At 38.2% G+C, this 22,981-nt stretch overlaps 1 protein-coding gene across 2 annotated transcripts in view; it reads left to right on the top strand.

Moving 5' to 3' along the window:
- UTRN (utrophin) overlaps positions 1-22,981 on the top strand; it is a 351,512-nt gene that overhangs the window by 295,907 nt on the left and 32,624 nt on the right. For both annotated transcript variants that reach the window (XM_013304556.3, XM_027796967.2), the window contains 4 exons: positions 4,322-4,407; positions 13,118-13,275; positions 15,732-15,898; positions 18,387-18,498. In XM_013304556.3, coding sequence (XP_013160010.2) covers positions 4,322-4,407; positions 13,118-13,275; positions 15,732-15,898; positions 18,387-18,498 — 523 coding nt within the window. The remainder of the gene's footprint in view (positions 1-4,321; positions 4,408-13,117; positions 13,276-15,731; positions 15,899-18,386; positions 18,499-22,981) is intronic.

Here is a 22,981-nt window from a genome sequence, read left to right as displayed (position 1 = left end):
ATGAAGTTTGCATATGACAGTTGCATGATGATAGAAAGTATTTGTAAAGTTTGCTAAACTCATTTTCCTGGAAAGACATACTCTCAGAAAATTTTAACTCTGCCTTAATGTCTGTAGTTGAATATCCTAGGTGTTTGAGCAGAAACAGAAATGCTATTTTTAGGATTTAGCACACTGTTTTATAGCTGACATGTTCCTGTGTCCAAGTAGTGCTAAACTGTATTATATGATTCCCAAGTGCTCCATGCAGCCTGTGCCTGATGTAGTGAGGTTGGGATCGTAGTAATTTCATTTGTCTGGAGTTCAGTTGTTATAGGATTAGCAAGGGAACTCATGAGGCATGACTCATGTCTGTTGCCGCTGTTACCTGTGTGTTACCTGTTCTTCCCACCCTCTCCTCTTCTGCATCCTGTAGTTCCAGTATCTCCTGTACTAAGATACAGGATAAAAGTGTTCATTCTTTCTCTTCTGACACTACAGCACTCTAACTTACCCTTTTTTCCCTCATTTGCTTATGTTACTGTACAGTAGTGACAGTCATCAGTTTTATATAAAAAGTAGCTTTTTTTTATTCTCTGCAGCTGATTTTTGGATCTCTGAAACAGCTGAATGGTTGCTCTCTGAATAGAGAGCACAAACTATGCAACAAAGACAGATCATGTGCTCTGATCCCAATCCAGCCTCTCTAGGTGTGCAGTATGGTACCCTCCTGTGCCCTTGCCCAAATGATCTAGTTAGCCGATTCCCCACTAAAATAGTCCTCTCTGTAGTATATGCTTACAATCCATTCTCCTGCCATGCCTGGAACCAATGTGTACCTTTTTTTACCGCGTATTTTGGCAGGTTTAAAAGTTGAATTACTTCTGGGTTCTGTGCAATCTCCAGACTGGCAGTGGATGAATGTGCAACAGTGGGATCATACCTGAGGCTTATGGGCCAGAGCCTGTTGGTGCATAGCTAGAGACAATGGAATCACTGACAAAATCAAGGATTTCTTTATTTCCTCATCCCCCTCACATCTTTTTCCTCTACCCTTCCCCGTGAAACAATACAAGTCCAGTTCATTTGGGGAAGGAGAAGAATGTCAGCATCACACTATAAGGGCAATGAATCTTTAGACTTTGGATATATCTGAGTCCTCTTTTTTTCAGGCAACACAGAGGGACAAATGGACTTCAGTAAACAAGAAAAATGCTCCTGACAAGCAGCTATAATGGTTTTGCCATTTTCACTTGAAGATAGGTCAGAGGTCAATAACGTGCCATTTTTGTACTGCCTTTCACTGTTGTATTGATGGAGAACAGACAACTTTGCTGTAAACCGGTTAATAGTACAGTGGTTCAGGCTTACCTTCATCAGGAGCAGAGCAAAAAGTATCTGACCTGCTTAAAGTGGTCTCATCAATTGATTTTGTAATGACAAGCACGCTTGTATTGCTGTAGTGAATCTGAATAGTGTGCTGGCACTTAATTGTAAATACCCATGAATTTTGTATGTTTTCAAGCATTAAAAGGTTTCCTGAACCTTCTCACTGTAAGGCCTTGATTTTTAGGTGTTTGTACACACAGCACAATTAGTTGGTTGTGTTGCCATTCAGAGGCACCTTGACAGGCTGGAGAAAGGGAAAAACAGGAACCTCATGAAGTTCAGTGAAGGGAAATACAAAGGCCTGTCCCTAATGAGGAATAACCCCATACACCAGTAGAGGCTGGAGGATGTCTGCCTGGAAAATAGCTTTGCAGGAAAGGCCCTGGGGGTCCTGGTGGACACCAAGTTGAACATGAGCCAGCAACATGAGCTTGTGTCAAAGTAGGCCAACAGTCTCCTGGGCTGCATTAGGAAAAGTCTTCCTAGCAGGTCAAGGGAAGTAAGCCTTCTCCTCTACTTGGCACTAGTCAGACACATCTGGAATGCTGGGTCCAGTTCTGGGCTCCGCAGGAGAAAAGAAACATGGACAAACTGGACCAAATCCAGTGAAGTACCATGAAGATAACTAAGGACTTGCAGTATCTGATGTGTCAGGAGAGGCTGAGAGATCTGGGACTTTTTTAATCTGGAGAAGTTTCAAGGAGATCTTATCAATGTGCATAAATACTTGATGGGAGCAGTAGAGAAGATGGAGCCAGGCTCTTCTCAGTGATGCCCAGTGGCAGGACAACAGGCAGTAGGCATAAACTGAAACAGGGAATTCTGCTTTATGATAGAGGAAAAAGATATATATTTTTTTTAAGTGAAGGTAATCAAGCGGTGGCACAGGTTGCCCAGAGAAGCTGTGCAGACTGCATCCTTGAAGATATTCAAAACTTGGAAGATACTCAAAACTTGACTGGATATGATCCAGGAAAACCTGCTCTGCCTGACTGAGCAGGGGCATTGGTCTAGATGATCTCCAAAGTGTCCCTCCCAACCTCGGTGGTTTTGTGACTCTCTAAGCTTTTTGACAGACTTAAAACATTGAATGAGAGGTATCAATGCTACAAAGTCTATAGGTTTAGGGTGGTGGTAGTGGTGTTTGGGTTTGGTGTGTTTTGTTTTTTTTTTTTTATTGTGTATCTTATTTCAGTGCTAGTATTTAGCTGTTTCCAAGAAAAAGGCTAGGGGGAAATATGTTGCTCTTTAGGAAAATGTAATATTGCAGGCTTTTTAATTTTCTTTTGTATAATTTATTAAGAAAATGCTTTTTGTGCAAAGGAAGTTTTACACATTCCCCATAGCAATCTGCTGAATTCTGGAGAAGTTTGAAGCCTCCACATATGTGCCCTGACCTTTTAGCTGCAAAGCTTTTCTGAATTTCTGCCTTTAATAAACAAATGCTGTGGTCAGTCCTGAGTTAAATCAAGCCCAAATGAATGTCAAGCTTTGTTTTTCTGTTGAATACAAAGTTAAAACACAGACAACCCTACACAGGAAAGAATGGGGAAAGAACCTTATCAAGGTTGCAAAATGAGCCATTAACATGTTAGAGTATGCCAGAATGATGTAGTGTCTGTGATTGAAAGAGGTAATTTGAAGCTAAGCTTGAATATATAAAATAGGTGGCACTTCTATAACATTCTGCAAAACTGAGTCCTGATTTTCAAACTAGGCAGTAAAAGTAATGGGTGGTTTAGATTAATTTGGCAATAATTTCTCTGTACCTCGGTTCCAGCCTGTGGAATGGAGAAGATAATGCTGTATAGTCTCACTAGATTAGGTGATGGTTGTGAAGACAAATGTGTTAATATTTGTAAGGTGCTTAGCTAATTTACTGAGAGCCCAGGAGTAAATTAATAATTTTGTATTCAGCACAACATTTGTGAAGTAAATCAGACAGCAGACCATATGCTGAATGGGTAAGACAGAAAGAGATAGATCTAATAACCCCTCCAGAAGTAATTAAAAGATATATCACTTCTACATGACAGAAGGGACCAAAGTAATGTTTGAGTTTATTAATTTTAGTATTATCTTACTTGCTGGTGAAGGACCCAGCTAACCTTGAATGCAGGGTTTGTGTGAAATATATACAGTTTATCTACTATTCTCATTTTTATTTTGCCGTGTCTCATCTAAAGACAAAATTGTGTCGTCTTTTTTGGTCTTTGAAAGAAGAAATCATCAGATCTTTTAACAATATCTTTTGAACTTAAAATTGTGCTTTTCCATGTACCCTGGGTTTATTGCTTAAGTACATTTTTGAGCAGTGTCTTGTCTTGCAGTTTTCAAATCACTTGCTTTGGTACATACTTACTTTTTCTCATGTTCCATAAGGTTTTTGATGTATGGTTGTTGGGGGTTGGACATGTTTATTTTTTTCATGTTGGCAAAGCTGAGCCTGAAGCATGTTGCTTAAAGAAAACCAGCTCCACATCATTTAATTACTGCATGTGGTTGGCTATTTATATCCTGGTACACATGTGTATCAGAGCATTTTAAACATAAAAGGAAAAAATGAAGTGAAAATAATCAATTAGTTACTGTGATACGAAAACTTGGTTTTGTTTTGCAGTCCTTGTGTTTCACACTGAGTAATAGGCTTTCCTGCTGTCTACTGGTGTATTTTTTCTGTGTATATCACATTATTAAATCATGTTGAGAGTTTTACTGAGCTAAATATCTGCCCTTTTGGAGTAATACAAACTGTTTTGACATGTAAACTGCTTAGAAGGTGAGCTGAGCTTTTATAAGGGAAGAATCCTTAAATTATTTGTAGCATTAATTTGTTTTGAGATTTGAAGTGTATTTGAAGTAGAACTCACCAGCGCCTTTGCATTTTTTAATAGACGAGTTGGAATGAGATAAAATTAAACTGTATTGAATTGTCTTATCTTTATAATTTCAGTGGCCGAACTGGAAAAATTCGTGTGCAGTCCCTGAAAATTGGCTTGATGTCTCTTTCTAAGGGCCTTCTGGAAGAGAAGTACAGATGTAAGGAAGAATGTATTTTATAAAATGCTTACTTTATGTCATTAAGTCATGAACAATGACAACACATGTAGCAAAATTTGTAGTAACACATTTCTCATGCCTGTAGCAAGACAGTTTTCTTGTTAAGTGAAATAAAATTGTTGTTTCTATTCTCATCAGTGACAACAGAGAGAGTAGGATTTATATCCTGACTGGAAAGTTTTGATATTAATTATGCATCAGCATAATGCACAGTATTGCACTCTTCAGAAGCAAAGGAGGCTGTAGCCACGCAGAAGCTAGAGAAGTATTCTATTTGACTGATTCTGTTCTTGAGTATGTGTGTATCTTTACAGAAAATTCAAGCAAGTCAGTGTTGATTGGAACAGATTGATAAGTCTGATAAAGCAAAGAAATACATCAAAATCCAGTAATTGTATTTTATGGTCTATGAGAGAGGTGATCTGAACTCTGAAAATGGTTTTCCAGTATATGTGCTTTCTGCCAGAACTGTACAATTAAAGTTTAAATTATGTTGATTTAAGTAGTCTCACAAGCTTGAAAAACACGGAGTAGTATAGAAATATTTCACAAAAATAATTGCAGGAGCAGAAGAGAATTGAGTAACTTTGTAGCAAACCTGCCTGACAAATACAGAACCAGAGATTAAGCACTATATAAGAGCATCCTAGGTGATGTACAGGTATATACTGTGCACATACTCTAAAAATTGCTATTGTTTGCAGTAGTTCCTTGATACATTTTGGAAACCCACGTAAAATGTAAAGGACTGTATTTGTCACGTACCGTTGAAGCTCTGCAACAATTTCTGCTTTCCTTAGAAGCATTTGTAGGTAATGTAATCTTGGTTATTAACATTGAGCAAAAGTACAGGTATCTTATGCATTGGGGCATATTCTGGAATCTGAGTGGCATACTAAGAAGGCATTGGGAGTTTTAGTTTCCCTATGTCATTGGACATATCTGTGGATCAGTCCATAACTAAAAGAGCTTGGTAAACATAGCTATGTTCAGTAGTGACAATTCAGGGGGTAGTCTGCCATTTGGTGTGAATTAAGAAGCTTTTGTAAAGTATAGGAGTTAGACTGCAGATAATGGTAACCCTATCGAAAGATGCTTTTAAAAAACTAAAACCTGGGACTAAACTCACATTAAATTGCTATCAGTAACGAACTACTACACTTACTGTTTACCAAATACAGGCACTGAGGCAGAAGGAGGAAATTACTAGGTCAGATTAATTTTTACGTTGTTGCTTTGTGTCTGCTAGTAAAATAAAAATGGCAGCTGATAGTGGCTGCAGATTTCCAAATCTGTTAACAAGGTGGGCTTTTTTCTGAAGGTTGCAGTGAAGAGTCCTAAAAAGTTAGTACAGAAAAGGTCTCAGGAGACTTTTGTACCAAGTGACCGTAACTTCAATATGAAATACATCTGAAATTGAAATAGTTGCTCAGCTTCTTGAAACAGAGAATTAAGATAATACACCTTTTTTTGTTGTTGCTGTTGTAACTCCTGTTCTGATCAGTGGGCGAGGCTTTGATATCTTTATTGTCAGCTGTATTGTCCTTACAAACCATTAAATTGACACAAAAAAACTTTTCAATCTGAAAGAAATTTTGTCAAAGGAAAGAAGTAAGTAATAGTGTCAGGTACTGGTTGTTGGCCTTCGGTGGCTTTGCAGACAGCTTTTTGGGGTCCTTGGGCACAGACGGATCTTTGGTGAGAGCTGTCTTCGTTTGTTTTGATTGTAAAACAACCTACTCATTGCCTGCCATTGTGAGAAATTTTTTCATTATCTGTTGAGCTTTCAGGTCCTCCAGTGAAAATCATAATGGAAATGGCAAGTATTTTCAGGAAATTAAGTCACTTGGAAGGAAGAGCGGTAGAGTGTTTAGTACAAATTACCTGTATTCTGATTTTTTCCCTTTCTCAGACCAGCTCCTGACAGTTGCTCCTCCTTTTGATCATATTTCTTCTAAGCATTTCTGAGGCGTTGTTGATCCCAGGCTCCTCTGACCATGGCAGTCATCATATGGTTGCAGTTGGAGCCCTTTGCAGAGCACAGACCATGTCTTAAATGTTGTAGTCTGAGAGGCATGCTCTTCTCAGAGTAGTTGGCAGCAAAATGGGGAAGTTTCTTCTTTTAAAAACTTCCAGATGAACTCTTCAATCCTTTGTAAAACTTCTAACCAGACTGCTCAGGTGTCTTCTACCTCAGCCTTTCCAGAGACTAGCCTTTTGGGGATTAACTTGAAGAAACATCATTTCTGGGCTGCTGAGACATTGGGTTTATGAAATAATAGGGTAAACTGACAGGGGACAAAATTTCAGTCTACCAGTGCAGTTGACCTCCATCTTTCTCACTTACCATTTTGGTGAAATGAAGCTTTTGTTCTTTTTTCTTTCTTTAATGTGAAGCGTTTTTCTCTTTCTCTTTTTTGGTTTTGGTTTTTTTGAGGGTTTTTTTTTGGGGGGGTTGTTGGGTTGGTGTTGGTTGGTTGGTTGGTTAACAGCCATCTTAATTCACATTCATTTCCATTGAAAATTGTTAACTGTACATTATTTCCAGTATAGGTAGGATGTCCTCACTTGATACATTTTTTTAAAAACTGTTTTGCCAGAGAAACTTCTGTGATTTTTTTTTTCCTTTAATTAAGCTTCTTTTTAAGATGCTAGACTTCAGGGTTGACATGAGAATGGATCTTTAATTAAAAGTCCCAATTACTTTAGAAGAAACATTGAAGCCTCAATTAAAGAATGCATATTCTTGAAAATGTTTAAAGACATGCTTAACTTCAAGTACACACCTGGGTGCTCCTGTGAATAAAAATGGACCTGCAAATAAAAGTTGCCGTGAGTTGGTTACACCTATGCTTGTAGGGTGAATAGCCTAGGGCTGCTTTTCCAACAACCTCATCTGGCAGTATCCATGTTATGCTCCCCTTTTTCTCCAGCCCAAGGGGGCCACGTGTGAGCTACCTATTGTAAATGACTCCAGACCCTACTTAACTCTCACATCATTCCTGGTTATTTTGTGGGAGAGTTAGTCAACTTTGATCAAAATCATAATGGGTATAGTGGCTTAAAGATAGAGACAACAGCATTCCAGTGCTTGGGTTTAGACCTTGGTGCTGCGGTTCAGCTCACTGGTATAGAAGTAGCCTTAAAAAATGGAAAAGAAACAAAAAAAACCAACAACGTGCACATGACAAAAGTTAATACTCAGCAAAATAAACAAAACACTTTCTATTTACCATCAGTTGTTCGTACATTATTACAGGACTTCTGAATGCTGTGGTAAAAATGAAACTTTTTTAACCACTCAATTTTAGTGTCCCAAATGTTCTAGGAAGGTAAATTTAATCATATCAGCAAGTGTTAGCAGCAGTAAAAAAAATGATTTTGCATGTGTGATTATTCACAGCGGGTTTTATGCCTAGTTGTGCAATCAGGACAAAAATTATGTCTCAGAGTATGGATTTCCTGAGGGACAGCAGGAATTTTATCTTCCCTCCCTTTTTTTGAGTTTTAGAAGTGGAGAGAAGTAATAGCACTGTATAATAACTGGGAGTACATTTGTGTGCTTTTCACTCTTACCTGAGCTCATTTTTAACACAGAAAGCCCAGACTGACAGCAGAAACAGAAAACACACGTGGAGTTTTATTTAATGTGTAGATTTTTGTTCATATAATTTAATACATAAAAACTGTAGGATCTGAGGTGAAAAAAAAAAAACCTACTTGAAAAATCTCAGCTGTGAAGCAGTTCAATTTTCAAGTGATATACATCATCTTTGGAATGTCTTTTTTTCACTCTTATGTTTATGTTGTTAATTTTCAAACCATTTGAAACTGACACTGATAGTTTAAAAAAGAAAAAAAAAAGAAGAAAAAATATGCATCCTGTTTGTAACAGTGCAACATAAGATGTGTGTCATGAACATCTTACTACTAAGTCTTTTATTACCATTTTGGTAGGAATTTAATAAACTTTTCAAACAGTTTTAAGTATTCCCTTCTGTACCAACAAGGACGCTTTTTCAGGTTGTCCAGCTAAGCTGCAGTTTTGAGCCCTGCTGGATGTCATCCTCAGAATACTAGTGTGAGGCTGAATTTAGTTTAAGATTAACTGATATTTTTTTCTTTTTTAATTGTTTCTGTTTTTTTCCTGTGGTTCAGGTCTGAATAATCTTTTTTTTTTTTGCTACCCCAATCATTCTTCTTTTCCTTTTGGTAGAGTCTCTTTTACAGTTTGAGGTTTATATCAATGTATTTTATGTGTAAAGTCATAAAATACATGTACATATTAATAAGGTCCATTTACAAGAGCTTGTGGTTTCTGACATTGCTGATGGGTGATGTACAGGGTCCCTTTGCCCACTGGCATGGGTGTGGTGTTGGGGTGCTCCCTGTCAGAGCTAAAATGACCCCTTCTCCCATATGTCTACCACTTGAGAGCTCTCTCACCATGCCTTGCTTGCCCGGGAGTAGCTTGTGGGTTACTTTAAGGGGATAGCCCAGGTAGCGAGAACGTTTTGGCTTGCCATACCTTTACTTTAGGGGCTTCTCCTCCTGTGTGTCATATCACACACACACAAAGGCACTGAGGGTTTTGGGAGAAAAGTATACCATGCATGAACTCCCTTGCACTTGGACACCCTTTGGTTATGGCACAGCTGCTAGTGTTAAGCATAAATTTTTTTTTAAGGGAAGTGTTTTGGAGAGTTTGAGCTCTTCAAAGGTATTTGCTGATTTCCTATTTGGTTCAACCCTAGCTAATCTTTCCCTTTCCTGCCACATCATTTTCCCTCTATTTATTAGCTCCCCAATCAACTGAAGTTTTAGGGCTTAGGAATTCACTTCATCTTCCTCACACTTAATGCGTTATTCTTCTTTTAGTGCCTGTTTCCACTCAGAGTGATACAAACAGAAAGAATAAAACAGGCATTTTAAAAATTTATTTATTTTTACCCTATCAGATTCCTTAAACGGACTCTTAGACACTGGAAAACTGTCCCAGCTGCAGCTGGAGAAGCTAGCCAGGATCTGGGATTGCCAAAATGAGCCTGCAGCCATGCAGTAATAGTTCTGTCACTGCTGTTGTCTGTGGAGTTTTTTTTCTCACCACTGAGCACTGAAGATGCTGTAGTATTTGTTTGACTAAGGAAGAAGGGGCAAGAAAATGCAAGAAACTCTAAAAGTTAATTCGGTCGTCTGGATTTCTGTTTTGTGCAAATCCTTTCTTCTGACTCAGCCTCCTTTGCCAAGACAAAAAGTATGACCAGGCTTTCTGAAGCACACTGACAAAGCTTGGCAGTTGCTCCAAATGGAGGGCAAAACAATTTACACAGTGTAATAACAGAGTTTCTCTTGAGTGTTTCTGAACAAAGCTTGTCTGTTTCTCAATCAGAAGTGCAGTCAGACTGAATTTTCAAATTTCATGTATTTCTAATCTGTTAATGTTTTTTCTTGTGGGAAACATGAAAAGTAGAAGAATAGTATAAATTGATTTTATTATATTTTTTTTCTTTTAAGATTACTTAGAGCTTTAATCTAAGCCAGCCACTTGAGTGCAAAAGGAAAATGTAAAAGCCAACTGGAATTAATACAATGAGTTCAGTTCCATTTCTTCTGTAATTTGTACCAATCACAGAATTCTAAAATATTTCTGAGATTCTCCTGAAAATATCTTAAACACTGAATTAGTTTCATCTTGTGGGTAAATATTAATGTACACAGCTACAAAGTTCCTAAATCAAGGATTGTTGGCAGAAACACGTTAAAAAATTCAGCTGAAAGTTTTAACAATTAAAAATGTTCAATCAAAAGAAATGTGTTAAACACTTAAGAAATATTATCTGTACTGCAGATGGACCTATTAATTCAGTGCTTTACTCTTAAGTAGGTACAAGCAACATCTGTCTTTGCAGTGTCTGTATTTGGAGCAATTTTCTTGAATCCCTTTCAGCCTCAATTTTTTCTGTCACTGCAGTCATCCCGGAAGGTCTACTTACACTGCGTGGCCTCACACCTATCTTAGGAAAAGGGAATCAGTAAGGGGAAAGTACATGGAAGCAGACATGGTTATCTGGGAAGTAAATGTGATTAATGTTAAGCTTGAATTGTCTTGCTGGCTTCTGCTTTAAGGTATTTCACGTGGCCAGCTGTGACTCGTGGTAATTTGTAGCCTCATTTCAGAGCAAATGTGCTTCTGTCCCCAGCCAACTGAAGGGTGGCATATATTTTAGCATAGGATACAGATTTCTGCAATATTATTTCCTTCTTCATAGAATGATAGAATAGTTTGGATTGGAAGGGACTTCTAAAGGTCATCTAGACAAATCCCTCTGCAATGAGCAGGGGCATCTTCAACTGGATCAGGTTGCTCAGAGCCCCATCCAACCTGACTTAAATTTTTCCAGGGATGGGGCATCTACCACCTCTCTGGGCCACCTGTTCCAGGGTTTTACCACCCTTGTAAAAAACTTCTTCCTTATATCTATTCTAAATCTAACCTCTTCTAGTTTAAAACAATTACTTCTTGTCCTATCATAACAGGCCCTGCTAAAAGATTTGTCTCCATCTTATAAGCCCCCTTTAAATACTAGAAGGATACTGGAAGATTGCAATAAAGTCTCCCCCAAGCCTTCTCTTCTCCATCCAGGCTGAACAACCCAAACTCTCTCAGCCTTTCTTCATATGAGAGGTGCTTCAGCCCCTCTGATCACTTTTGTGTCCCTTCTTTGGACCTGCTTCAACAGGTACATGTCTTTCCTGTGCTGAGAACTCCAAAGCTGGGCACAGTACTGCAGGTGGGGTCTCACCAGAGCAGAGGGGCAGAATCACCTCCCTCACCCTGCTGACCACAATTATTTTGATGCAGTCCAGGGTACATTTGACCTTCTCATCTGTGAGCACACATTGCCAGCTCATGTCCAGCTTTTCATCCAGCATCTCCTCAGGGCTGCTCTCAATCCCTTCATCCCCCAGCCTGTATTGATACCAGGGGTTGCCCTGACCCAGGCACAGGACCTTGCATTTGGCCTGGTTGAACCTCATGAGGTTCACATGGCCCCACTTTTTGAGCTTGCCCAGGTCCCTCTGGCTGTCATCCTGTCCCTCAGGCATCTCAGCTGCACCACACAGCTTGGTCTGCAAACTCGCTGAGGTTGCATTTGATCCCACTGTGTCACTGATGAAGATGCTAAACAGTACTGGTCCTAGTACGGCCCCCTGAGGGACACCACTTGTCACTGATCTCCATCTGAACATTGAGCTGTTGACTGCTACCCTCTAGATGCAACCATCCAACCAATTCCTCATCCACTGAAGAGTCCATCCATCAAATCTATCTCTCTCCATTTTAGAAGGATTTTGTTGGGGGCCATGTTAAAGGCCTTACAGAAGTCCAGCTAGATGACATCCATAGCTCTTCCCTTGTCCACTCATGTAGTCAGTCGCTCCATCATAGAAATCCATTAGGTTGGTCAGGCAGGACTTGCCTTGGTGAAGCCATGCTAGCTGTCCTGAATCACCTCCCTGTCCTCCGTGTGCCTTAGTGTAGCTTCTAATAGGATCTGTTCCATGATCTTTGCAGGCACAGAGGTGAGACTGACAGGTCAGTAATTCCCAAGGTCCTCCTTTCTACCCTTTTTAAAAATGAATGCAAAGTTTCCCTTTTTTTCAGTCACCAGGGACTTCACCTGACTGCCATGATGTTTCAAATGTCACAGAGAGTGACTTGGGAACTACATCAGCCAATTCCCTCAGGACTCTGAGATGCATCTCATCAGGTCCCATAGACACGCATACTCAGGTTCCTCAGGTGGTCGCAAACCTGATCTTTTCTTACAGTAGGAGAGGACTTTGTTCCCCTGGTCCCCATCTTGCAGTCCGTCCTGTTGAGAGGTGTGGGAAGAGAGGTCGCCAGTGAAGACTGAGGCAAAAAAAATTGAGTATGTCAGCCTTCTCCTTGTCCGTTGTTACCAGTTTTCCAGTCTTGCTCATCAGGGCCAGTATGCTTTCTTTGACCCTCCTTTTCTGGCTGACATACCTATAGAAGCCCTTTTTATTATTCTTTGCATCCCTTGCAAAGTTCAGCTCCCGCTGTGCCTTGGCCTTCCTGACTCCATCCCTACACAACTGGGCAGATCCCTATACTCTTCCTTCTGTTGCCTATTCATTTCCTTCTTGCCCTTTAGTTTGACCAGCAGGTCTGAGTTCAGCCATGCTACTCTCTTGCCTTCCTTTCCTGGTTTCTTACACGTGGGGATTGAGAACTCCTGTGCTTTGTGGAAGGTGTCCTTCCCTGGTGATAACATAGAAAACCTAATATTAGGGGGGCAACATGGTAATGATGGAATAGGACAGAAAGCTGTTCTGATTTTGTGATGTGTCTTTGTTTTGTCATACGGCTGCTCCTAGGTAAAACAGGAGCTGCCACGTACAGTTTTATCACGAGATGCCATAAGAAACCATAATATAGCTCCATTGATTTGGTGTTACTTTTCTCATTTGTGTGGTTACAGATCAAGAAAACGTAGTCAAAAAAGTCAAGATTAGATGAGGGTAAACTATTGTAAATGGGACTGTGGCCATCTGTAACCACGACTAAATTACAGAAGTTATAAAGCCTGAGCTGCAACATTACTGAATAGAAGGGGGTGTACATGGAAATTAAATGAGCTGGTGCCTCTTGTCGGTGTTGCAGATCTCTTCAAGGAGGTGGCAGGCCCCACAGAAATGTGCGACCAGAGGCAGTTGGGCCTGCTGCTTCACGATGCTATCCAGATCCCACGGCAGCTCGGGGAAGTGGCAGCCTTCGGTGGCAGCAACATTGAGCCCAGTGTGCGTAGCTGCTTCCAACAGGTAAGATAACAAAGACTTTTATGTGGAAAAAAACCTTCTATCTGAAGTCTTAAGATTCGCTTCCATGTCGTGTAAAAAGAAGAGAGGAATTTATAAACATCCATTGAATTTTGAAGAGAAATGAATATGCTTCTGCAACTGAATGTGGGAAGTTATTGTGAAAATGCAGCTATAAAAGATGGTTTATGGTTTAGGAGAGGATCAAACAAATTACCTTTAGCAAAAAGAATATATAAACCATTGTGATTTTGACAATACCGGCCTGCTCTAAAAGCTGTTAAAAATTTTTGTAGCAGCCAATTATCCTGCTTTGCATCGTTCCGAGCAACCTGATACTGTGAGAACAACGTGCTTTTCTCTGCTGGAACAAGACATGATCTCAACAGAACAAGAGAATGATGTTGGTAGTAATTTTTGACCTTGTGCATCAAGAAATTATTTAACATTATTTTACTGGCAAAAGACCTTGCAGTTGTATGAAACGTCAAGCATAGACTTTTACATGTCATAAGCCTTTATGCAGCAGATCAGAACATGGAATAAAGCTGTCTTACAGCCTGCTGTTCAGCTCCACACTACATGCAGGGGGTTAATGAGGCTGCAAGGAGCGTCTGTTTAAAGAAGATGAGAATTAAAAAGAGGATGTCATAATGGAACACAGCCTAACTCAGACTTTGTCAAGGATGCCTAAGGCTCTGACTGTTTGCAAATGATAACTGTACTGCTTGAGTGTATTATTTGAAAGTGGCAGCATTGTCAGAAGTTCTATATGGATTAAAAATTCACTATGACATATATAAAACTACTGGCTTGAATATTTCTGATTTTATTGAATTGAACATTAAGTATTATAGTGAACTTCTAGAGCATTTTTCTTTTGCCATTCTTTCATAGACGTTTCTACATCTTCATCCAGTGCTTTGAAAAATTCAGTTGTGCTAGCTTTTTTGAGAACTATTAGATCTATTTCTGGACTCTGAGATGATTGGAATTGGAAGAGAGTCTGACCAGATCATGAATAATTTGGTAGATACTTATGGAAGTTTGTTTGCCCAATTAGCCATGTAAGACTTCCCCTGCTGCTTCAGACAGTAAGGGATGGTGCTTGACACATCTATCACCGATCTTGAGTTGTTCCAGTCATACTGAAATAAATTATTAATTTGTTAGTTGCAGACTTTCCTGTGACAGAGGAATGATCTTTATGTCCCTCAAGAATCTGCCCTCTCTCATGTTCAATTATGGGTGAGGGGTGCTAGCAAGGTAGAGTTTAAATATTTGATGTAATATTATGAGTATACCAATGATGAGGTTGCATCCCTCATCTCATATGAATAGCTCAAGTTCAGGCCCTGGTTGTTAAGAGAGCACAGAGAAAGCAAGCAGCTGCATGACAGTTACCTCAGCCTAGTGAAAACAAGTATTTTGTTGGTGGGGAAAGAGTGTTACTTTCTTTTTGGTGTGTGTGTGTGGGGTTTTTTTTTTGTGGGGTTTTTTTTGTTTGTTTTTTTTTTTAATCCTGTTCCCTCTTACTGGTAAAAATCAACTTGGACTATGAATAGATTAAGAAACCTAGTGTTGCTTCTCATCACGTGTTACTGTTTAAGAATAACTTTTGTTTTAGGTTGTTTTCTGTTGCTTCCAGTGAGTTCAGAAAGATGACCTCTGTTCTTACTGCTGACAAAGTTGATGAATAGAATACCTTTACAGCTAGGCTTCTCTGGTGGTTACAGCTCAAAGAGAATGTGGAAGCATGTTTGTTTGCTTCTCAAAACAATCATGTTAATACTTGAGCTCTGCTGTATTCTTGCAGTGATTGCCTATAAATGGCAGATTTCTTTCTCTCATTACTTGCTTATTCACCTGTTTGTTTATGCGTGTGTTTCTTTAATGTGCTAACTTGAAACAATACCTTGGGGTCAAAACACAATTTAAAAAAAGAATTGCATGAGTCTCATGGCAGTTAGTAGATACATGCAAGCACTACCGACTTTCAGTGGTCTGGCATTGATCGTAACTCAAAAGACGACCATGTCTTTAGCATGTCTGAACCGAGCCTTTCATGCTCCCTTACTTCTTTCTCAAGTCTTTTCGGTTCAAAGATGGCTTTACTATGGACTCCATTACTCCTTTACTGTGCCCTTCATCTTCGTTACCATCTGTCTACTCTATCACAGCTGTTTAGTCCTCTGTCTTCTTATTAACTTGTTTTCTTTATTTGCATTTTAATCGAGGTTATTTCTTGTGTCCTGTAACTGGTTTTACATTAACCTGACATGGAAAGGGCTGACACTGGTGGTTGGGGCTTTTTTAGTTGAATTCTAAGGAAAAACCACATGTGTGTGTATGCTGGGTTTTGGGTTTTTGTTGTGTTTTTTTGTTTTGGTGTGTCTTTGTTTTTTGTTTGTTTGGTTGTTTTTTTTAATTTAGGTGTGGGGTTTTTTTTCTCTCCACAGAACCACAATAAGCCGGAAATAACTGTAAAACAATTTATAGATTGGATGCACTTAGAGCCACAGTCTATGGTATGGCTGCCAGTTCTACACCGCGTGGCAGCTGCAGAAACAGCAAAACATCAGGCCAAGTGCAACATCTGTAAAGAGTGTCCAATTGTTGGCTTTAGGTAAGAGGACGGGAGTTGGGTGCAAGGTTTCTCTGAAAATATATGCATATTTTTAAGTCTTCCAAAAAGTACATTTCTTTGTTTTTCCACTGTTTCCCTGCTTTAAGGTGGGATCTGCCACCCACGGTGAGGCCACAGTATGACCTAAGCCAGTGCATTTCTGGCTCCTGCAGTACAGCTGTTAGACACCCAAGGGTGCTATAAATTACAGGTGTGTAGGGTGAGTGTCACTGGGAGTTTTAGTATTGGTGGATCCAACAAGTAGCAAGTGAAGTATAAATGCACCCCATGTATTCTAGAAGCACAAGGCAATAGGTTGCTGATCAGTAAGAAAAAATGCAGCTGTCTGCCTGCTGTCCACCATAAGGCTTGGGAAACTAACGCAAGCCAGGCAATATTAAACACCCTTCAACAGCAATCTTTCCTTGCTTAAGGCAAACATAGATACGTTGCTGTGATGAGACTTGCACAGTTTCTGTCTAAAACATTGAATGTAATCTAACTTTTGCCTGTTCAAAGGAAGCTGTGAATTCTAAAAGAAAAAATGGCACTAGGCATATTCTCCATGTTATCCTCCTGAACTGTATGATTTTACTATGAATTATCATTACGGGGCATGGGATAGTTGGTACCCTTAGTGAGTACTGTTACAACTAACATGGATTTGTGAATTGATTGCTCCAGTGTACAAAATGATGGAGAAAAAAGAAAAAAGAAAAAAAAAAAAAGGAAAGAAAAAAAAAAAGTAGAGACTAAACTTAACTGGCTTTTTCCTCTGCTGTGGTCATGAAAGATTATTTAGGAATGATATAAAGCAGTCTTCCTTCTAAGTGATTCTAAGAATTTTATTTTTTTTTTAGGTATCTAGGCAGATGAGTAATTTTTGCTCCCCATGCTTTCTGTTGTTTTAAAGGATAATAATGGGAATCCTGAGGTCAGTTTCATCTCACCTAGCTTTAGGCATGCTGGATTTAGTTTTATGAGATTGAGATAGCAACTCTCTTCTTTTACTATAATAAATATATATTTATATTTATATATATAAATATAACCTGTATAAATACAGGTATGTGAGTGCTTCCAAAAGTATTTAATCTGATCAGACTTTGTGGTCTGTCTTAAGAAATTCCTCTATAATGTTCCTATTTTTCTTAATTAAAGCTTCAGGGAGTGTAGGGTGACAAAGCTCCAGCTCAGATATCTTTTAGATGCATAAGTTGGGGCTGCTGAATCTTGTCTGTACTGAAATATTTTGTGTGGAGAAGGACATAGAGAGAAAAGAAGAGAAAGGAAGGCAAAGGAATGGCTCATTCTAAGTAATTTCTACAATGAGATCTGCAGCAACAAAAGCATCTAGCATCTTAGCAGAAGGTAGATGTGGCCATTTAATACACAGGCTCTGAGTAAAGATTATAAACAGTTCCATCAGCAATCTTAAAAGTGAACCTTCACATTTATAGACACATATTGTCTTGCAAAACAAAACATAAAACTCAGCAGGGAAAAATGTGTATTAGTGCTGATACTGCTCTCAGAAAGCACTTTAATTTAAACTTTACCTATTCAGTAGCTATTCAATTTGGTTCAGTTAGCTCATTCTAGTTTCATACAAATTATATAACCTCAGCCATTGAGAACAGCCGTACTACAAAAACCAGTGGGTGGAATCCGGCATTGAATTGTCACTTTTTGGTTTCAGTTAAAAAAAAAAAAAAAAAACAAACAAACAACAAAACAAACAAAAAAACCAACCCAAACAAAAAAACCCAAAAAAACCCCCAACCAACCAAACAAAAACATGTTACTGGTAGCTATATTTAACACAAGGGATACTGTATAAGTTTCTTACCTTGTTTATACATATACATGCTCTTAAAACAACAGAAGTAAATCAATCAATGCAATTTTTCAACTTGAATTTATATTATTTTTATAATTCATGAATTCTCAAGAGTTTTGTTTTCTGAAAAGTGTTTAGAATTTTTGAGTATTAAAATTATGCACAAACTTAAACTATCTGGTATGTAAAAACATATAAAATTAAAAGAAAAATATGAAGCTGATGACTAAGATTTTCTGCTTCAAAGTAACTTCAGCAAGATGATTGACATTGGCTCTCTACCTGGCTATAGGAGGCAGGAATTTCTTTTGAATATGCAGTGAGGTGACCTGTGTAGTGTAGGAAGATTGTGTGGACTAGGAGGGCTGTGGGTTTGCTGTGTCCCACGCAGCTGCTGTGTTGGCACTGGTGCCCTTGGATGTGCAGCTGTGCTGAGCGTTGGCTGTGCCATGTCCCGGTCATGCACACCTGCACACTTCAAGGTGCTTTCCAAGCTAATCCCAACAAACTCACCCTGTCTTGTGTTGCTGCTGCTGAAAAGCAGGTGACACCATTTCAGAGAACAATTTGCCTCATGAGGCTTAATAGAAAGTCAATATTAGAACTCAACTTAGGAAACTCTAATCACTTTGTTTAATGTCCCCGTAGGTACCGGAGCTTAAAACATTTCAACTATGACGTCTGTCAAAGCTGTTTCTTTTCTGGCCGTACAGCAAAGGGGCATAAGTTGCATTACCCAATGGTGGAATATTGTGTACCTGTGAGTACCAACTTACTGACTGTTCCTAAGGGATTGTTTTTGCATTATTTGAGGTCTAAACTTTTTCATAGTCTTTTGTCACCTAGATGTTCTGCCAGGTTTTCTTTTTCATATGTTTAGTAGGGCCTGTGTTCCTGCCTTTCTCTTTGGAAGTCACCAGGGACTTTGCTAGTACTGCTGATTTTATGTGGGCGGTGTTTGGATTCTGTAGAAATGAGTATAAGTAATCACCTCTGAGAGAACTTAAACTTCACTTTTGTTTTGTAAAAACAAAGCTGGAATATTAAATGTAATTGCAGTGCTTGTACACGCAAACACATGTGCACACACTGTAAGGGTGAGAACATGTCAGAGGAAAGGGACTGACTTTCCTATTACTATACTATATATAGTAAAGTATATTTAATATTCTAATAATGCACTTTAATATATGTAAAGGTTCATGATACTTGTTTTCAGGTCCATCCAACGTTTTGCTGGATTTGTGAAAACAGGGTGGGAATATGTCGCGTTTCATTCTGCTGAGTAATTGCTTTTACTGGGATATTTAAAAATTGGTCTGTAGCTGGAAAAAAACCCTTAAACAAACCAAAACAGAATTGACAGTTTCTAACCAAAAACAATGTGAGAGGTTTGCCTGCAATAGCTAGAGAAAAATTAATTTTATAACACAGTATTTTCCTATTGAAATTTAAACACAGTTTTTCCACGGAAGGTTTTAGGAGACTTTTTTAAGTGGAAGACAGGGTAACTTCCTTCATACAAATACTGCTTTCATATTTTTTTATCGTACAGTTGTTTACATTCTGAAAAATTTTAATTCAGCCACAAATGAATTAATAGGATAATTGGCCTGTAATTTAAACAACAGTGGCAAAAGGTCTGTATGCTCAGAAAAACATATTCAGGCCAGATTATAACTACAGCTGATGAAATAGAGCTGATTTCCAATAGTGTTACAAGGTTCTGTGGGTTCTTTGATTAGCAAAGCATTGTTGACTTATTTGGCTGTCTTTTGCTGCAGTAGTTGGACTTATTACCTGTGTTTTCCTCCTCTTTTCATCCAATGTGTCTCCTTTAGCAGAATTCAAATTCTATTAAGTAGTCTTTTCACTTCATTGTCATCAGAAGAAACCATGAGTTGTGTTAATTTGTTTTCATTAATTCTGTAACCTAATGATAGGAATTGATTGATACATTGGCATGCCAGGCTACCTTCTGAAGACATTTTTAAAGTAGATTTGTTGTTTTCCAGCCATTTCTAATGTTTGTTATATTCTGTAACTGGTTTTCTCTTTTCTTCTCCTCTTTTCAGAGGTCATTTTCTGGTTTTGTTTTATACTGGTTTTGTAGTATGACATAGGCCCAGTTTTGCCCATACTCACATGATTCTTCTAACCCTCTGGATCTGGACATCTATGGTATTTTCTTTCCTTTATCAGACATCATTAAAAATATGGTGATACTGGTATTTTACTTGCCTCTTTAGCCAATGTAACTGAAACAGCCTGAACATGTCTGAGATGTATTTTTCTTAGATTTGTTTTTTTAATTTTTCTCCTTATAAAGTTCTCTCAAACCTCATCTTTACTTTATATCATGCTCATGGAACAGAAATGTTCTTTGTTAATGCCTATAATATACAGAAAATTCAGAAATGAATGTGTAAGGTGTGTCAAAATAGATAATGCTACCAGTCCACGGAATAAGATACTCATCCTGTTGCATTAGTCAGATACAAATTACATCTGGTATCGGGTATGGTACTGTCTCTAGAATAGGATGGTATGTTTCTGATGACTTCCAGGTTTTGTCAGAAGCAGCAGATTTGGTATCTGAGAGAAATTTTCAGTTCTTGTTAAACATGTTCACGTTACATAACTGTGAGACATGTCATTTACAAGTGAAGACTCTCATATCAAAAAATATATTCTGGAAATGGCTGGAATCCCTACTACCCTGGGTCTAGGGACACCTTGTTTTATAATGAAGATTTGTGTTACCACTGCAAAAAATACAATTTTAAAGCATTATTAAGTGCAAAATCTTTCCATGAAATATGGGAGGAGTTATGTGAATCTACTATGAGATAATAAAAGGAATACAATTACATTCTTGATTAGAGTGTAAGTGTGGTAAGTGAGGTAAGTGTGTAGGAGGTAAAGGAAAGAAATTGGGGCAGTTTAAAGTAGAGCAGAATAAAAGAGATGGCATATAATTTAGGTGGCACAGAAAATTAGAAGTCCAACACTGACCTCCGTTAATCTGAAAGCTGAATATGGTGTTTGGAATTTTTTTCTGGTACTGCTGTAAGTACACTCTGCTAGCTCTATTTCTGTTAAAAGAAAGAACCCATTATATGAACAAACTTCTTATATGTTTGACTTCCATAATCAGTACCTACATGCAATCCATTTTAATTAATCTCATCTGAATTAGGTCAGGAATAAAGAATTGATTTCACAAAAAGAATCCAGTGGGATTTTTTGCTGTTCTTTGTATTAATGTACTATGGTGGTTGTACTAATTTGTTGCTAAACTTCTCTACATATTGAACTCATTTAATGCAATATAATGGTCAAGAATTGCAAATTCCTTTGTAGTAAGTTAGTAGAATAGCTTATATGTTTAAATGGAATAATATCTGAAAAACAGCACAGCTGGGTTTGTGAAATAATAAGAAAAAATAAATAAAGAGAAGGTACCAAGGCCAATAAATTGCTCCTTCAAATCTATTATATTACAGTACAGCTAGCCTGAATAGGAAGAGTACATCTACTATACCTTTTAAACCAAATTCAAAGGCTATTGATGTTGAATTGTTACTTTTGTGGCTAGTCTGGCAAAGCAGAATACAAATGCATGTACTCTTCAAACTGCATTAATAAAATCTAGCTTCTCTTTCTTGCTGCTAATGTATATTAATCACTATCATTGAGAATACTAGCAATAATTAAGGGAAAAAAGTGCTTCCCTGGTTAAAAAAGCTGACACTTAGAACTCGAGCTTAGTCACAGATGGAGGAAGGACCTTTGAATTGTCTTTCAGGTAAGCGGTTCAGTCTAGGGCATGAAGGGATTTCTCAGAATCTGTTAGTTCTACTTAAATTTAAAATTATTTGGAGAATGGCTTAAGGAGTCTGTTTTAAAAATTAAATTTACAAGGGGACAATTCTCTGTTTCAGTGAGTTTCATGATATTTGCAGCACATGAGAATTGCTTTGTAATTTCAGAATAGGTCTATTTACACCAGATAGTTTTTGCGTCCTAATCTGTAATGCCGTTTAGTGTTCATCCTAGCTTGCAGTTTAGTTTTCTTGATGCTGGAAATGCAAGAATCCATAATAATGAACTTCAGTTATGTGTTTTTTTCTTTCATTCAGGATTTAGAGATGGGTGGGGTAAGGAACTGAAAACATTACTGTCTCTAACGAGCAGAAATTGTGAAGTTGTTATAGTTATTTTTTCACCTGTAAATTGTTTTTTTTCTCTGAAAAGATGAGAAATAATTTTTTAAATTTAGAGTTTCACACAGAGATGTGTAAAATTTTTTTAAGATTTTCCTAGCATCTAATTCAGGAATAATCTTAAATAAGTACCTATATATGATATATTTTTAGCTTTTTTGGAATTAAGGTTCTCTCAGTAGTGGTGCTTGTGTTACATTAACATATCTTTCTGTACCAATGGGTTCTCTGGATTTCAGGTGGAAGTAGTTTTCTTTCTCCAAACTGTTTCCACTTCACAACTCCTATTGTCCACAGTAAAATCTTAAAGGCAGCTTTTCTGAGGTAATGTACAAATATCGAATCAGCAGTTCTGCACATTTTCTCATTTGAAGTAGTCTTACTTCTGACCTCTGTGAAAGTGTAATCAGTTTTTGTAGTTCTCTGCCACTATGCTCACCTGCAGGTCCTTATTTTGGGAACTGTTTTTTTTGTACCCTTTCTATACAAAACGATGGCAGCAAAGGTTAGCCCCTTCATCTTCCAGATGACCAGAATTTTATTTCCCTGAAAGAGCTCAGAACACGATAGGCAAGATGTCAGAATTTGTTTGGATGCTAGTGCACCCTAGACTGAGATATTTTTTCCAGGCACAACAAAGCTTATATGCAGTAGTGCCTGTTAAGAGTTCTCCTCTAGGTAAGTCATCTGAAAATTTAATTGCTGCTGACATCCAGAGAAGACAGATACATTCCTCAACATTAAGCAGCCTCAGTGTTTTATAAGCAACAAACTGACATCAGTAAGTCAGTGGTTTCATCTTGACATGCGTATCAATGCACCAAGCATGATGCTTTACAGTTATCAAAATGGGATTGTTCTGTGGGGGAGATGAAAGAAAGCAGTAAGAATGGTTGAATGTGGCTATTTTGCATGCAGAACATCGCTTCCAGCTGGGGAGTTCAGAGATTACTCTTTGCCTGGAGAGGAATAGCTATGTGGTCAGGGTAGCCTTTGATATCGAGCAGCTAGGCAATG

The sequence above is a fragment of the Falco peregrinus genome, chromosome 7, assembly GCF_023634155.1.
Source record: "Falco peregrinus isolate bFalPer1 chromosome 7, bFalPer1.pri, whole genome shotgun sequence".
In the NCBI taxonomy this organism is placed as follows: Eukaryota; Metazoa; Chordata; class Aves; order Falconiformes; family Falconidae; genus Falco; species Falco peregrinus.
The sequence above is the reverse complement of the archived record's forward strand: the minus strand, read 5'-3'. Positions and strand labels throughout refer to the sequence as shown.